We start from the raw sequence: 17,570 nt of genomic DNA on the forward strand, positions 1-17,570 counted from the left end.
ATTTGGACATCACGACACGCATTCTCCAACCTCGCCGTTAGGGCCTTTCTTCCCATTTTCTAGAGGAAAAGCCCTGAGGACGAAGTTGCACCGCGCCTCCCAATCCTCTCGCTCGGCCTATCACGGGAAGCCAGTGGCTACTCTGGTTGCCACTCACACATCCTTTTCATTGTTCCTTGGTTTTATCATGTATTATATATATTTTCTGTAAAAAGGATTATTGTATTAACAAGTTGTAATTGATGTAAATAGTGCATAATGATAAAGAAGATGAAGTTGAGGAAGAATTGGGAAGCTCGCCTGGGGTCCATTTCTCTAGCCTGTTTCAGGGATTCAGATTGCGGGGACGGGCCCAGAAAGCTGTTTACATTTGCCATATTTACATTCAAGATCGAAGTTTCAATAACTTTGAAAATGATACAATGAAACTATCAGTTAACAAAGCAAAAACTGACTGGTTTTGAAGCTAGAAACTGAGTTACTATTCTACAGGTTTTGTTTTTAAAATTTGCCTTCGGGCCCGAATTCTGCTAGTTGCACCTTCGGTGACTTGGAGTGAAAAACTAACACCCTCTTTTTACACGCTCAGGTTAGAGCCTTTCATTTCTGGAATTGTGGCCCTTTGTTATAAGGTACCAAACATGTCAACACAATTTTACGTTGTATTTAGTGTACTTTTGTTTTGGCTTTGGACTTCATAAGGGTGTGGATTCAGTTAATTTTATTTCCCAAAGGGTGAGGTTTTAAGATGAGGCAAACACCGCCTATCCTAGGGATCCCCTGACCCACCCTTACCGGGCATTGCGCTAAGGTTCGCTACCTTTCTTACTTTATGAGTTAGAATTACTAACGGCAGAGACTTATCTTTCGCTAAGTGACGCAATGAGGGAAGAGGATCGAATCTGATTTCCTTACACAATCTGTACGGAATAGGTCGCACGGGTGAAGAAATTCGTCTACTAACGATTTTTTTTTTTATCTATGCAACCCGTTTACACGGAACCGTGGAAATTCTGTTACAGATTGCAGTACTGTTTACACAAGCCCGACTTATCAAAGGCGCTTAACTAGGCTCCAGGCCCCCGTTGATTAAGAGGTGGAAAACACTATTCACTGGATAAATCTCTATCCAGTAGAAAACTCAATTGGATTCCCAAATACTTATCCGCTGGAAAGCACTATCTAACTTTGAACAACCGGGGCCAGGCTTTCACCGCGCAAACTGTGCAAAAGAAACTTGTCCGATTCAGATGTTGCATGTCACGAGTCAATGCAAAGTGGAACCGTAACGGTAAAAAAAATTTGACCATCTTCTGATCAGGTCAAAAATTGACTTGCACAATTTACCGTTCAATAAGTCGCACGGTTCCGCGGGTCCCGCATAAAAGAAAGGCGGGTCTGTACAGAAATCGTAGAAATAATCAGAAACTTACGGAGAATACAGTTAGCACTACAAGAAGAACAACTTTATGCTGAATGCGAGGTAAGAATAAAGAACTTGTATTCATCAAACTTACTTTGCATTTGTCCCTCTCTTTTCGAAACAAATCTCAACAAAGCAAAATATAGCATCCACGAAAAACTCTCAAGAGTTTTTAGCGTCGCAGGTTACCGTTTTGAGAAGAAATAAAGCCATCAACTCCAGTACTTCTTACAATCCACTTACCAACAGCAATGCAAACCCTTGTATTTGGTAATTTTTTCAAGCTTTTTAGATTTGCCATCATATTCACACGAGAAGTTTGCCACTTGGGGATAAAGATGAAGAAAAATATGATAATCGTCTTATTCTTCTCATTATATCCACAATGGCAAACTACCGTGCGAATGTGATGCCAAATATACTAAGGTTGAATAAATTACCAAGTACAAGAATTTCCATTACAGCTTAAAATGGATGGTTAGAAGAACTGGAGTTGGTGGCTTTATTTCTCCTCAAAACGGTAACCTTCGGTGCTAAAAGTTGGTGGAGATTTCCGTAGATGCTATATTTTGCTTTGCTGAGAGTTTTTTCGAAAAGAGAATGACAAATCTATTGTAAATAGTGACTCTGACAAACAGAAGTTATTTAATCTCACCCTGCATTCAGCATAAAGTTGTTCTTCTTGTATTGCGAACTGTATTCCCCGTGTTTTCTTGCAATAAAGCTTTGGGTAAGAACACCCTTTCAGATAGTAGAGAGTCCGTAAGCACTCTTCCACTATTTGTACGTCAACTTTCACCAATGTGTTAGCGTAGCATTTAAAGGTTAAATTTAACCAGAATTTTGTGCAGCGAGTTGTATGGTCACGATTGACTTCAAACTTGCAGATATAAAACTTGAGAGCTCTGAGGCCTTTTTGCTGAAGTTAGGGGAAAAATCTGTCGTAGGATTTCGAAGTTATTAACATTTTTTGTTAAAATGCAGTTTAAATATAAACTGATATCTCAAACGTTTTATACCTGCAAGAAAATAAATAACATTTTCTTAAAGTTCCACCATCCTTTATCATGGACGCCGACAATCATGGAAATCGGTGAAATCGTTTACTGCTGAAAAACGCGATTCAAAAACATAACCAACGCGCACATAAACAGGTTCGAGACACCTTTAATTTAATGCCCAGGAACGTCAGACAAACCAACGACGCCCTGGGATAAACGGATAAAGAACTCTGCCACTACCACCTTTGATGACGTGATGACGTCATACACCAAATCTCACGCTCTGACTGGTTCTTGTTTCTTAGCTCTTTTTTATCAGTAGAGATTTTTTTCGCCTCTAGAATTTCTCGCGCATCGGCTCTATGATGCTTAGTACGGAAGTTTTGCTCAGGGGCTGTTGGCATTCGCTTAATTTTAAAGAGAGAAAATAATTCTGATACAAAGTATTATAGATTATGCCGCAGTGAGCTTGGGCTGCCTGTGGTTAGATTTAAGACAATCATTAAATTTCGCCCATATTTGTTCCAAACTAGTTTCCTTGACCGATGTAGCAACTCAGATTGTGAAGAACGAAAATATAAAGCTTTTTTTAGATAGCAAGTGTTTGGATATTTGACAATTTTTTAAGCAACTTTTAGGTTTTTGATTGTGCAAGTTTCCAACCTTTTATCAATTTTACCAGCACAATCGGGACAAGCCTACGACGGGAAGTTAATTCACTTAAGTTAAGGTGAAGAGTGAAGGGGCGTTGTAAGCGAATAGGCTTGGTGGTGTCCTTTTCGATAGAAATCTGTCATACCGTTTGCAGGAATACCCACTCTGTCATCTCTAACGTCGCAGTTTCAAGGAGGAATAAGATCGCTTCATGAGAGACTTGTTAGAGAACTACCTCCCAGTGAAACAGGAGCTGTTGGAATTCTTAAGTGTAGCTTCGAAACAAGAGAACTTCACTTCACCGCACGATGGCCTAGGCTACGTCCGTTTAGGAGATGAACATTGCTGTTAACTTTAGTGACGATGTAAGGGCTAGGGATGACCATGATGATGGTGATGATGATGATATTGATGGTGACGATGAGGATGCCGATATTTTCGATAACTGATTTTACTGAAGTCCATGTCGGCTGAGTGTGTGTAACATGGCGAGCCAAGAGTTGTGGGTCTTTTCTCAGTTATGATGTGATTGTGTCTCCATAGAAAAGAAATATGTTCCTTGTCTAATACCGTAAAATTCCGAAAATAAGCCCTGGGGCTTATTTCAAAGGCCCTTTTTGAGGAGTTTATTTTTGGAGGGGCTTATATTTGAAGGGGCTTACATACATTCGGAGGGAAATTTGCGTTTCAAAATCGGCTAGGCTTATACTTGGAGGGAAATTTGCGTCTCAAAATTGATTGGGCTATTGGAAAATTTATGCCAGTAATTTGCAGAAAGGTTTTTCTGAAACTCGCCTTGAGGACGTAGACCTTATAAAACGCAGCCATGCAGGTACTTTGTCAATATAAACCGAGGAAATCCAAGCCAAGAGTGAAGAGTGAACAACGCAAACAGCAATAAACTGTGAAACTTTTTGACTGCAGTCATTGGGCACACGTAGTAGTTCTTTGGCAAATACAAAAATTTATATGTTACTGTACCGTTATTGCTTTGTTTTCCTTTGTATTTCAGGGCAATTTCCAAGTACAAGCCCCCGGGGGCTTATATTTGGAGGGGTGATTTAACGGAGGGTTTTTTGCGTTACGAGTTTGGGGGGCTTCTATTTGGAGGGGCTTGGGTTAGTCCACGAATAACACCGAAAGCGCGACACTGGGCTGATTAATTATTTTTAGCTCACAGTATACAACACTGCAAGCGAAGAGAAGAGCCAACGGCAGAAATATTTAATTGCTGCCCGCACAGGGCTGGTACCTACTTCTGACATGAGAACTCGACTTGGACGCCTGCTGTTTGGAAGCTGTTTGGATTGGATGTTTGTTAGCAGCTCCCAGGCCCCGCCGAGTAACACCTGATCAGAAGCGAAGTGTCGAGAAGTGAAATGTACGGCGGCCGACATCTTATAATCTTGTGAGTGCTAATGAAGAAAGTCTTAAATTCGTTTTCAATCCAGCGCTAAAAGTAAATTGAGATAAACCTGTCATAGAGTTTCTTAGCGTTCACAGACTTAAATCTGGGCCGTGAGCTCGTTCTTTGACATACGTTGTATTGATGTTTGGGTTTGAAGTAGATAATCGGTCGCGAGCGCGAAGGAAAATTCTTTTAAACTGTAACGGTAAGTTACTCATTAGCTCGTCATGCAGGTGTAAAGTTAAGTATCCCTGGAAGGTTTGATTAGGTAGTGAACGTTTTAGCGAAGAATCGAGGGGAGTACAATGTTCTTTCATGAATCAGCCGTGGATCGCTGTGGCTCACGAACACAATCGATGACATCTTGTCACGAGGAGACAAAAAAGTGCCCGTTCCGACATTTAACAGCAGAAATCGTTTTCAGAAAAAAACCTTCTCAGTGTAGTTCACCGCTTTTTCTAATCGGTTTTACATGCCTCAAAACGTGAATGAAGATATGAGGCGAACAAACTGAATTATAATTTGCCCGAAGAGGGGAATGAAACAGAGAGTCGAACAGTTGTACAATGTTTTTATTAGAAACATCCTAATTTTAAATGCTCGTTGATAATTGATTAAAATCTTTGGGCATTCATAATGATTATTTGCATTATGTGTTGTGTTTGTGTTTATTTTAAACTACAGTCAACTCCTTTAAAGCGGACACTATAGGGACCTCCATCTGATATCTTCATTAGCGAGAGCCCGTAATAGCGGGAATTTATTTCGGTCAAACGTCTGTGATTTATTTTTGCCTGGGATTTAGCTGTTGTCCGTATTATCGAGGTGTTCGTTATAGCGGGGTGTCCGCAAGGCGAGAGTTGACTGTATTTTGCCTTTTAAAAACTCATGCATCAGGATAAATGAAGCATGGTGCAGCACTTTACCTCCAATATGGAACCTCCAGTCTATTTTCCAATGACGTTACAGACATTCAGTTTTTGCGCGATACTCCATCGCACGCGACATGCTTGCTCTGGGTGAATGACAAATGCAATTTACTTCTGAGCTAGCCAATCATCCAATCAGAATACGAAGTATATACTGTGCATTATAATGTACCAATGCATGCGTACAGCCTGCAGTTAGAAATATGTGTGTAATACTGACTCGATAAAACAGTCAATCTTGTGGTTTGAATCAAGGAATTAAAACTGTTTCTCGCGCTAAGACAATAATAAAAATAATAAGATTTCGCCTTTCAAATAATGTCTGGCAAAATCTATGGTGAATTTTTCGCCGCTGTAGTAATTTAGCCTTGTAGTTATGCCTGATTTGGATCCAATAATAGCTATAGCTCTTCTTCTTGGTCTTCCAAGGTCGTGACCACGATAAGAAAGGGAGAAACCGACTGTTGAGAAATTCTGCTAACACTTTTGACAATCGGTAGCCTTCGATTTTCAAGTCAAATCAGATTTTTGACTAAAATCCGTATTGTGTATTTGCTGTACTAAGGATTTTAAGAGATAACGGTTTCGTGCAAGTTTGCATTTTGCCTTTTTTTTTTGTCATAAAATATTGATTCTTATACAAAAAATTCTTTTGTTGGAAAAATTAATTTTCTTTTGGGCTTTTAATATCTCTGCTTTTGAGCCATCATTACGAGAAAGATCAGCATATAAATTTAAGATATATTGCTGGAGGCCAAATCGAGTCTGTACTCTAGTGGGAAAAATGAATTTATGGATTCGATCGTTTTGTTCCTTACGACAAGAAAAGTCAAAATAGTTTCGGGCTTTTTCCGGACCGTTGGCCGGTAGAAAGATGTATCTAGAACACAGTCTTCATAACTGGCAGCTCATGTAATACAATTGAAAATTCCGGTACCGAACTTAAAAAATGTTCACAGTTAAAAAGAGCATGGATGGGTGCATAAACAAATTGGCAGAGAGACGGTGTTTATCCCTAATTTGAATTCTTATCATTGCAAGAGACTACCCTTATAATTGCTGTATTTAGCTCTTCATGATCAAACTAAAAATAGCAAAATTTTACCCTTCCTGTAATTGTATATGACAGTATAATTTCCTGCGGAACATAAGAAATCCGGCACTGTGAAGGAGTGTATGGTTGGCTTGACAATATCGGCAGGGCGATGACGATTCTCTCTAATTTAAATTTCTTGTCATTGTCGTACGAGAAAAAGTATCCTTGATGCACTATTTTAACTGTTCAAGGTCAAGCCAAAAATAGCACAATCATGAAATAGGAAAAACCTTTACGGGAATTTTTCTCGATCATCTAAATTTGGCACTGTGCGTGGGTGACTGTAAGAATCCATTGCGCAATTTCACCTTCGTGCAAGCCAAACGAATTACGTTTCTCTGGCAGTAGTGTCACTAAACAAATTGAAGAGATGCTACTTTGCATCGAACATTAACATGGATACTGCCCACAAAAAAATCGATTGACACTTGCGACATTCAACAACCAATCACGAGCAGCGACTTCACGTGAAGAACCAGTCAGAATGGAAAACCCGTCCAGTGCACGTAACAGGTGGCGTTTGAAGGGTTTACCTCGCACACTGGTAATTATCGGCTTTCATCAGGAACGGCCTCACAACGTGAGCGTAACGCCTCTCTATAAAACGATAAAATAAGCCGAATATTAACACAAAAAAGCATAAATTTGCAGTTGGATAAAAGTTATGAGTTGTTTACAGCCTACAAGAGTTGTGCAAGACACCGCTATGAGTGAGGAGATGAGACGCATTTCTGAAGAAGCTCGAAACCTCGCACACGACCTTGTATCGTATCGCATTGGAAAAATGAATCCTCCGCCGACACGCACGGCTGCGATTTTACGAAGACTTTCTGACGAGCTCGAGGATCGCCATTCGATGGTGCTTTCGAATATGTGCAACAGACTTAACGTTGTTAACGGCTCAGCGCAAGTGAAATTTGTGCAAGTTGCAGACGAGGTATTCCGCGAAGGAATTAACTGGGGTAGGATCGTGGCAATCTTTGCGTTTGGAGCAAAAATGGCGCAGTACTGTGTGACTAATGGCTTACAACAAGAGGTGGAGGAGATCATTGTTTGGGTTGGAAATTATATTTCAGGTCTTTCAAACTGGATTCATTCAAACGGAGGATGGGTAAGCTGCCAAAATATAGGATCTCCGACTGATAACTTCATAACTTTAACAAAGTATTAAATATTAAAAGTGTCTTACCAATTTATTAAAGCTATATTTGCAAAGACTTCACCATCCCAGTTTGCAAAAAAATCATAACAGATTATTTACCTAAATTGGTTATTTTATACCTGCGTGAATGGAAACACAGCATTTTGCTGAATTCGCAACCGTTGGCAAATAATGCTGCTCTTCAAACCACATCAAATTTTGCACCTCGCACGTTAAAGTTTTTCAAAATATTGATCTACCAAAACCGAAAAATCAACCGTTGCAATCTCTTATTAACTCCATGCCTTACATTACAATCACAAAATTCAAATTAAAATTAGAACATCTCTCCCGCTTTTTCAAGACTCGATATCGGCAATCTGTCCTTTAATACCGATAAAATCAAGAAATATTTTCTCGATCTGCTTATAACTTCCTGTTTATATTAGGCCTACAATATGTGCCTATTATATTGAATTTACAGGGAAAATCCTGCTAGTATACGATTTCAAATGCAAATTCACTTAAGAGACTGAGCCGTAGTAAGTGTTTTTGCACGTGTATCTGTATTTTCTTTTTGTCCAGTAATATCTTTTACTTAATGCCGTAAAGAAATTTTCAGAAAGACAGGCTGATAGTTCAGTTATTGGAAGATCAACGATTTAAGGCAAGAAACACCCTAGCCGCTATAGAGGTCGTCATGTTTTGTTATAATTATTCATGGTTTAAAAAGCTACTTGAATATTTTTCCTTGCAAACGGACTTAATGTTTCCAATATTTTAACAGTTGCAATTAGTAATTGTTTTTCTAAAACCTTTTTTCAAGTCTTTTACTGAGTTGAAACTTCTACAGGTCGTAAACTGACGTCGCAAAGCGAAGTATCAAGTTTTGCCTCGTGCAGCCAGAGTTTAGAGGCTAAAAGAGAACATGCAAGCTGGTCAACAGTTAGAATCTATCAGTGATGTTGTAAGCGGGTTTTGGAATGGGCTCATGGTCAGTTGCACAAATTTCTTCAACAACTGTATATGCTTATAGTATCAAAATGTGTTACATCAAAAGATTTCACTTAGACCTGCGATACCCAAGCAAATTAAAAATATTGAATATATTGCCAATGTATTCGGGACTTTGATCCTTCTCCTTTTGTGCATTTACTACCGAAAGAGCCGATTTTTTCCTCTGTGAAAGTAATGTTTTAGTTTGTTCAGAATTATCGAAACTATGCGAGAGTCTATCAATTGCTAGTTTTCATTAAAAATTTTTCCACCGTTTATTGTTCTACAGAGGTAGGGAATTGTACATTGTTTTGGTAGTTGTACAGATGCCAAGTTTTCACTGAATGGCTATTGGCCTAACTCTTTAACCCCAAAGAGTGATCAGTATCAATATTCTCCTCGTGAAGTCAATGCTTTATAAAACAGATCGGTGACGAGAATTAAGGACATGATCACACAAGATGAATTTGGTCGATACTTTAACAACTTCTCCCCACTACTTTCAAGGGAAAAGTATAGGGACAACAAATGAGAATTGGAATTTTGATATTACGGACTATAGAGTTAAGAAAGGCTTTAAGCATGAAAAACGAGTTGAGCACAACAGCGTTTCCGTGTTTGACATTTGAGAAGTTTTGCCCAATATTCATTAATTCATGTACCCTACCCTGTTCTTAGCCGTCATTGATAGTCATTTAAACATCTTTCGATGAAGCTAATAATCACGAAACCGATGTTTTAAGAAAAATCAAGGGGAGTTTCCTGTTTCACTTTCAGTTATCAATAATTGCTTTGATCTGCAATTTCTTGTCTGCAGTGGTGACTACATATGAAACCAGCTTTCTAAGTGTCTTGACACGGAGTGATGCTTTTTGAAATCTCTCCATGAATTTTTTTAAGCGATTGCAAAAGCTGGGACCTTCCCACATCCAAAGACTGATTCAACATATCTTAAACTCTCCAGTACTAAAGAGAGACTAGCGTTTCTCTGGTATTTTCATTGCATGTCTTTTGCGTTGGATCAGTTATTGTATGTCTGCTGTCGAATGAGTAACATGACTCGGTTGCTAAGTTACAATAGACTCTCTTTGGGCAAGACCCAACGTTGAAGTTATACAAGTATATTTTTACTATTCTTCGACAATTTTGGTTTTTAGCAAAACACCTTAAAAGAAAGGATAGAACTATGTCATTGACGAATTCAGCCATAGTTTGATGGCATATTGATTTTTGTTCGTGTATTTATTCATGAGATGTCTGCTCGCTGAAGTAAGTACATTCTTTATGCCAAAAATTGCATCCAGGATAACGCGCAATGGATCGACGTTTTTTTGAAGACAAAAACTACCCAGTGACTTGCAAACATCAGGTTCCAATGTTTCATTTTATGACAAACGGAGCCAAAATTCAGAATTGCGTCATGGGTCTGTTTAAGAAATTTGCTTTCTGTTAGATACGAACCAGTTGAACTCTGACATAATCACAAATTAGAATAAATATTTAAAAAAGTATCTTCAAATGTCTGATTTGGGTCGTCAAGGGACTGAGAAGTCGGTTTCTATATGTTGCTGTGGAGTGCAGTTCAAGCCTTTTCAAGTTCTAATCTATTCATAAACTCTTTTGCTATTGTGGGAAGGGGTAGTCATTACAATAATGGACTTGTTATGTAAGGGGTTTTAGTTTATGTCAGTGATATCACTGGGAAGACAGACGAACGTGGACAGAATAAGCAAGGCAGTTAAACAATTGAAACACCGGCGATATGGTCCCGGGGGGTACTCCCCATATGAAAGGGGTGGGGATGCTAGTCGTCTCGCTTAGGGGTATAAATTTCGGATTTTGGTCTCACTTAAGGTGTTCTGGGCAAAACGCCATCACATTTAGCCCTGAAGGTCTCGTTTAGGGTTGCACACGAAATATATATATATCGTCTGTGTTTCAACATGGTCTCTTTTAGGGGTCAAAAAAGCTTGGGCCCCGCCCAGATCGGTATCCTTTAGGGGTTTAATTCAAAATTTCCGACGAGCATTCCCACCCCTTTCATATGCGGAGTCCCCCCCGGATATGGTCGTTATCCAGCTTTATTACGTGCTTGACATATATTCAGTTGGTAAATAAGGCGGGGTTATCCGTGATAACTGGTTGAGGAGCACATAATCTTACAAGGTAAAGAATTTAATGAAGTCTATTTACGAAGAGTATTATACAATACTGCACAAAGGATTTGCCAAACGTTTCAAAATAAAATTACCGTTGTGAGACAAAAATGAATTTCAGACGGATATGGAAACAAAAACGGACAAAAATGAAAGGAAAAGAGAATTTCTTTTTCAGTGTGAAAAGTTTCGAGTTAATTTTACTTCCACCTCCTGCTTGTTATTTCAAACGATATTTACCCTTTTGAGCTTTTCAGAAAGAGGTCTTTTATTGTGATCATAAGTTCAGTACTGAGCAGTTCTTTTCTGTGATTGTTATGTTCATTGCGTTTTAAAAAGTATAGTTATCATTAAAAAATCGCCGAGTCTGCGGATAAAATTTTGTAGGATGACTATTTTTGCGAAAGTTGCTGAGCAAAGCATTCCTGACAAATGAGTTGTAAATTTAACGATTGAAGTCCTGTCCATGAAAAATACTGAGCACTGCCTTATGGTGATACTTATCCTTTCGTTTTCCGTCCTTAAAGTAACTTTTGTATGAAAAATTGAATCAAATTTGAATTTGAAAGAGTGAGATGTGAAAAAAAAAACAGTGAACTAAGATTGAGTACGTGCAGTGAATATTAAAATATAGGCTTAATATTTTCTTGCTATTTATAACCTCAAATGAGTCAATATAGGGAGGATATGATCACGTTATATCGAGAAACGCGAGTGCAGTGAGAAATTCCCGCAATTTAATAGTTTGTTTACCTAAAGTTCTGTTTCAAGTGTAACTTAAGAAAATTGTCTAACCAAGAAAGTAGTGAAGGATATAATGAGAAAAAATATAGGAAACACTGCTGTAAAAATCCACAGTTAATTTAAAGTTAAACAAACAATACTTTGATTAAGTGAAAGTAACGTTTTTTTATGAGCATGTGTGCAACGTTTCACACGTTCTTTCAGTTAAAATTCGTAACGGAGTAAATTTTTCGAAAGTGCAAAACCCATGATTTATGTTAATGTTAATTTTTTGACCATGATACAGAGTTTCATTAACACAGTTTAAGTCAAAATAAGAGTGGCGATTTACATTTACTGACAGATTACTATTGATTTTTACATCTCTCAGTTTAATAGTACTCGCACTGAGATTGGTTAGTAAATTTAAAAGCAGTTTGTTTTGTTTGCGACCTGTGACAAAGCTATTCGCTTCAAGTATAGTTTTGAAGTAGAATGAGTGTGTTATGTGTTAAACGAATGTTTTCTCACAACTGAAAGTCACGATTTTGGAGGTTTAGGATTTGACGCGCGTCGATCATCAAAGTTACGTTTCGATTTGCTGCAGAGACAAGATTTGTCTCAAGAGCAGCGTTTATCCAGCAGCAAGAAGTATTTTTCTTCTGCACTTGACCAAATATTTCTTCTCTCCTTTGTTAGCCGGTGTTCTTAAGAATGAAAGAGCAAAGAATCCTATGAAAAGTCTTCGATAACAACCTGAGGAAACCAAGAAGCATTGTAATTTGTCAACAATTCTTTTCCCCGCCAGTCCGCAGCGATCGGTACGCGAAGATTTTCCCGCTACGCAAACTTAGAATAACGCAGGCGTACTATACGTTGCATTCGCGCGAAGTTCATTTATTTGCTAAAAGTGAACGAGGAATGAAATACAGTCAAAATTTTTCATTACCCTATGACAAGAGGATATAAAGGGGCAAGTGCCTTACACTCTCTTGCCTGTGAGCAAGCTTATTGTTTCAGGTCACGGGCAAACGTCACGCGAAACCTGATGCACCTCATGAGGATATTGCGCATAACCAGGAGCCGATTACTAAAAAACCTTACTATTCTTTTTTACGGATTCAAGAAGTTCTAATATATTCATTAGTGTTAAATATGTCCTGGTGCGTTGTAAACCTATGATATTGACTCGTGCGCTTCTTCATCCAGTCAGAATTGGTCATAATTAAAGAGGGAAAATAATTATTTTTAAGTTTGTGCGAGAAATCATGTGGTATGACCATTCAAGTGACAACTTTTCAGCAGTACGTTCACATGGTGCTATTTATTTGGTGCATAGTTTATAAACTTATCAGTCAGTGATAAAGTCCTAAGGAGCAAACATTCGATTGAAACCACTTTGGCAGTACCTTTGCATAACATGTTTTTATGGCTTAGTCAATCCTAAGCGTGCCCATTCCCCCCCCCCCCCCCCCCCCTCCTCCCGGGCATTTGTCATTTTCTTTTGGAAAAGCTGCAAATGCCCCCACGGTGGGGCCGGGCGAGGGCTCATACAAAAAGCCCACGGTAGGGCTTTAAAAAGTGTGTAAATGCCCCACCCCCGGACAACAACAAAATAGCATTTTCCAAAAAATAATCTGCAACTGGCATATTTATAGGAACATCTGCAATAATCTTATGAAAACGCGCGAAACCACCCTTCGCAAATCGTTCCTAGCCACTAGTTATAAGCTTGCAAAAAAGATCACATCGATCTGGTTAATATCAATGACAGAACTATAAACTATAATTTGAATAATACCTTTCTTATACTCGAAGGTAGTTAAAATACTGAATGATAAACAAACAACCGACGAGCTTAACATGAGTATTTTCTCATCACAGAATGGAACTGTTCTGTCAAAGTGTTAATCGTTGCATTAATCACACAAAACACAAAGCTTATACTAGCTTTAAAATATCTCCCAGAGTTGATCTAGGTCCTTTTTCCTCAACCATTTGCTCGCAAAGAAAGTGTTCCTTTAAACTCTTCAAAAACGATGCATTCATTGTTTTTCCTCTATGTGCGAAATGATCACGATGGCGGGAAGCAATTTCTTAGACGGATGCAAAAAATACTGTGGGGTGGTGATGAAGCGAAAACCACACGTATTCTCTCAAGCATTTGTATTAATATCTATAGCGATCTAATAAGCAAATTTTAAGTGAAATATTGAAAAAGGGACGATGTTAACCGCTTCTAGAAGAATTGACAAATGCCCCACCCCGGGCAGAGGTTTTTTGACAAATTCCCCTCACCACCGGGACCGACAAGATGACAAATGCCCTGCAAATGCCGTGGGGGGGGGGGGGGGGGGGGATGGGCATGCCTGGAATTGACTGAGCCATGAGCATTTCACAAAATCTAATCTGTTTTTTGCTTGTTTGTTTTTTGTTGTCGTTTGGTATTTTTGTGAGTTTTTAAGGATTACAAATTCGGCAAGCGAAAGTTAGATTGTTATTCTTGTCGTTCAATTTTAATACGCCATAATATCGGATAATCTAACTATTAAGGTTTTTTCAATACTGTCGATCAAACTTGAGTCTTATGTTATCGGGACAAATGATGGTGATATATATCAGTCTGTGGTGAAAGAAGGTAAAGGGGCTGCAGTGTCACGGTTGTCTGCCAGAATTTTGTTATTAATACCAATTCAATTACACGTCCTTATTCGCTTTGGAACTTGAGAAATTACTTGGAAATGAGAAAATTACAGCTTCTTGTCAAACAAATACGACGGTCTCCAGAGCATTACATCAAACTTTACAAACAACAAAATAAACTTTGAAAAACTGTAAGGCTAACAAGTTTTCGAAAACGCACAATTGCAGTCAGTGTTTCAATCTACTTCAAGTTTATCCATCCCTTCTCCATTTGTATTTGCTGTGTTATAAGTAATATATCAAACATGAGATGCAGTGTTTCATCACCAGATGAAACACCGAGAAGAGAGTTGAAAATACGACGCGCAGCGGAGTATTTTTGACGAACTTCGAGGTGTTTCATCTGGTGATGAAACACTGTGTCGAATGTTTGATATTTCTTCTCAAACAAAATCATTTTTGAAGGAGAAATTAAGGATGCAAATACTAAGCAGTGTTTCATCCGATTTCCAAACACTCATTAAACATTAATTTCCTTTGTATTTTCTTAATGAATTATTAATGAGTTTGAGAACTTCTTTTAATGTTTGGAGTGGTTCTTTTCTCGTTTCACTCAGTTTGGAGACAGTTCCCACCGTTTCATGAATTTTGATAAATTATGCCTTTTTTTTACTCAGCTGGGCCCAGTTGTTCGAAGGCCGATTAGCCCTTCACCCAGGGTTAAATTTAACCCAGCTTTCTTTTTCTTTGCTCAAAAGCATTTTCTCGGTTAATTTTCTCTGTTATTCTTAAGAGTATGCAATCATTAACCTGTTGACAGAAAGGATAAAACTGAATTTACTTTTTACGCTTTCAAATCTGAACTCAAATTTCGCATTAACCCTGGGTTATCTTAACCCAGCTTTGAACAATCGACCCTGGTGTTTAACACGAAAGTGTAAGTTTATAGTTTCGTTTTGGAAGAGAGGGTGTGTTAACCTATTTGCTATTCATAAAATGTAACCGCAGAAATGTTAATCCAAAGATAATGAAAATCACTAGGGACGCCTTCAAGATCTTAAAACAGATCTGACACTGCAGAAGCTCTTAAAATTCCGAGTTTCTTTTTCTGAAAAATGATTTCGATAACAATATCACAACATCGAGAAAAATTAGAACTTTAAGATAGAGTATACTGTATTTTAGAAATAATCATGCCCTTGGCCTTTGTGGGTTGCAGAACGAGTTGCCACTTTTTTTTATTTTTACGCTGATGAATAATTTAGCTGTTGCACCTTGTCAAAGCTGCTTTGCATAACCACACACATTACCCGCTTACGATTACATCTGCCATGCAACGCTGATAAAACACATCATTTAGATAAGCTTCGATTTATTTGCTTTTAAGGTTTTCTCACTTATCATCAGCAAATGTAGATAGTTAGATAGCAGATGTAGATGTAGATGTCATCTAGATGTCATGTTTGTAGATGTCAAATGTAGATAGTTTTTCAAATAGTTATGAGATGCTTTACCCTCGAAAGAAGCATGTATGCTATGATAAAATCACACGGGACACCTTCAAAATCTTACAGTAACAGCCCGCAAAGAAAGTCGCGTCCGATAGCCCGGGGCTAGTGGATTTTGCTATCGAGCTAGTGATTTTTGTTCTTAACTTGCCCGACGGGCAAGTGCTGTTTTTGGGGAAATCCAAATTACAGAAGGATTGTTATCAATCCTGCTAATCAAAAAGGGTTTTGGGGCTAGTTGAAATGACTTGTGGGCTAGTACATGCCGGCTACAGCTTACCCGAATGGCAGGCTGTAAAACTGACTTTCTTTGCACCCTGCAGTATATCCGATCTTTGTCTTTCAGTAACAATACCATAATCTGCTTAGTTGATCTTAGTATGATACTGATGTCAGTACTTGTTTCGGGTTCTGATTTTTTTATATGATTATGAGGGTCTCTTTTGGTTACCCTCCTGTCTAAGGTTTCTTGCAGCTTGTACTTATTTTTTGACCAGTTTATAATTATGTAGTTCTATCGTTTGCTTTTTTAATTTTCCTTTTTACCTTTGGCCTTAAACAATTTTTGACATTTGTTTTATTTAGTTATATATATTTTTTGACAAAAAACTGTTGACAATGGTGAGAAAAATTGCACTGTAAAGATGAGTCATTGTCCTTGTTTTGTTCAACAGGAAGCTTTTAACCAAACCTTTGGTGAAGAATTCGAAGAGAGAGAAAAATTATGGTGGAAAAAGGTTTGCCTTGTAGCAGTAGGTTTCGGGGCAATTGCAACACTCATCTACCAATCTACAAATTGACGACAGAAGACGATTTGCTTACTATAAGAGCTGGATATCGTTGGACTTATGATTCAAGAAAAGTTGTGTTCCTTGGAGATTCATTGAGATCAGAGAGTGAGCTTTAATTGGACAACTTCATTATTTCGGGCAAGCTGAAATTATCGGCCTGGGAACAAGATTTATACAAGACGTCTTGCTATCGAACTCTACTTCTAAGATGCGCGCTTTGGGGCTTATACTTTAGCCAATTTTCTATTTTAGGATAAAGCTTACTCATATTCTGCTGTATTGTATGAACAGCTACGTACAGCGGAAAAAAAGATCACTAAGAACAAATCTGCCAAGAGAAAATAGCTTGCTGAGCGCGAGTAGATTCTTCTGTTAGTTTCCTATCGCTATCATTGGTTACTTAAGGAAGTGGAATACGCCTAGCTTGGCATTATTTTAGTTACTAACTGCAAAACCAACTACGTGTCTTATAAACTTTTCCCGCGTTTTTGTTGATTTCAATCAGAGCTAAAAGCAAATGACAACAGTTTGGTTTGACCTTAAGGACATTAAGGTGAAAATGCCCTCCAAAATTTGTTATTATAACGTAAGAGTCAGTAAGCCGAAATTTTTTATCTGCTAAATAAATAGAATATTATAGAAACTATTTTATACTACATCATCTGAAACTGAAATATGCGCGAAGTCTGGTACTTCTGCATGAAATAGTTCTTCAAACATTTTGCTGCTAATTTATGTAGCCAAAAGTACGAAATAAGACACAATAGGTTATGTCTCCGCCGTTTGCTTTGTACAAAACAAGCTGGAAATAGCAACAGATCATCTCTCATGTTCAACACAACAATCGTTAGGGAAAAAGAATAAAAAGGCGGGTACTTATCATATATTTGAATTTTAAAATATAGAAAGGAGTAGTTATAGACCAGGCAGAATTTACTGGTCATATATTTATTCGAATTATATTAAAGACTTCCTGAAATTTTGTATTAATCTAATGAAAGAACAATTCTGAAATAGGCGAAGAAATAATTAAGCATTTTTGTATCCTGAAATTATCCCCTTTGAGATAAGAGCTCAATGCTTCAGATAATTAACTTTTAT

General features: G+C 38.0%; 1 protein-coding gene across 1 annotated transcript; it reads left to right on the forward strand.

Moving 5' to 3' along the window:
* Nucleotides 1–6,849: 6,849 nt before the first annotated feature.
* On the forward strand, nt 6,850–16,895 carry LOC140937291 (bcl-2-like protein 2). The gene is made up of 2 exons (XM_073386832.1): nt 6,850–7,622; nt 16,353–16,895. The coding sequence occupies exons 1-2, from the start codon at nt 7,176–7,178 to the stop codon at nt 16,476–16,478; spliced, it is 573 nt and encodes a 190-aa protein (XP_073242933.1). The 5' UTR covers nt 6,850–7,175; the 3' UTR covers nt 16,479–16,895.
* The last annotated feature ends 675 nt before the right edge of the window (nt 16,896–17,570 follow it).

This window comes from Porites lutea, chromosome 5 (assembly GCF_958299795.1).
Source record: "Porites lutea chromosome 5, jaPorLute2.1, whole genome shotgun sequence".
In the NCBI taxonomy this organism is placed as follows: Eukaryota; Metazoa; Cnidaria; class Anthozoa; order Scleractinia; family Poritidae; genus Porites; species Porites lutea.

Coding starts and splice junctions, on each gene's coding strand:
- LOC140937291 (XM_073386832.1), top strand. CDS start 7,176: ATGAGTTGTTTACAGCCTACAAGAGTTGTGCAAGACACCGCTATGAGT. Junction 7,623..16,352: donor TTCATTCAAACGGAGGATGG/GTAAGCTGCCAA, acceptor TTTGTTCAACAG/GAAGCTTTTAACCAAACCTT.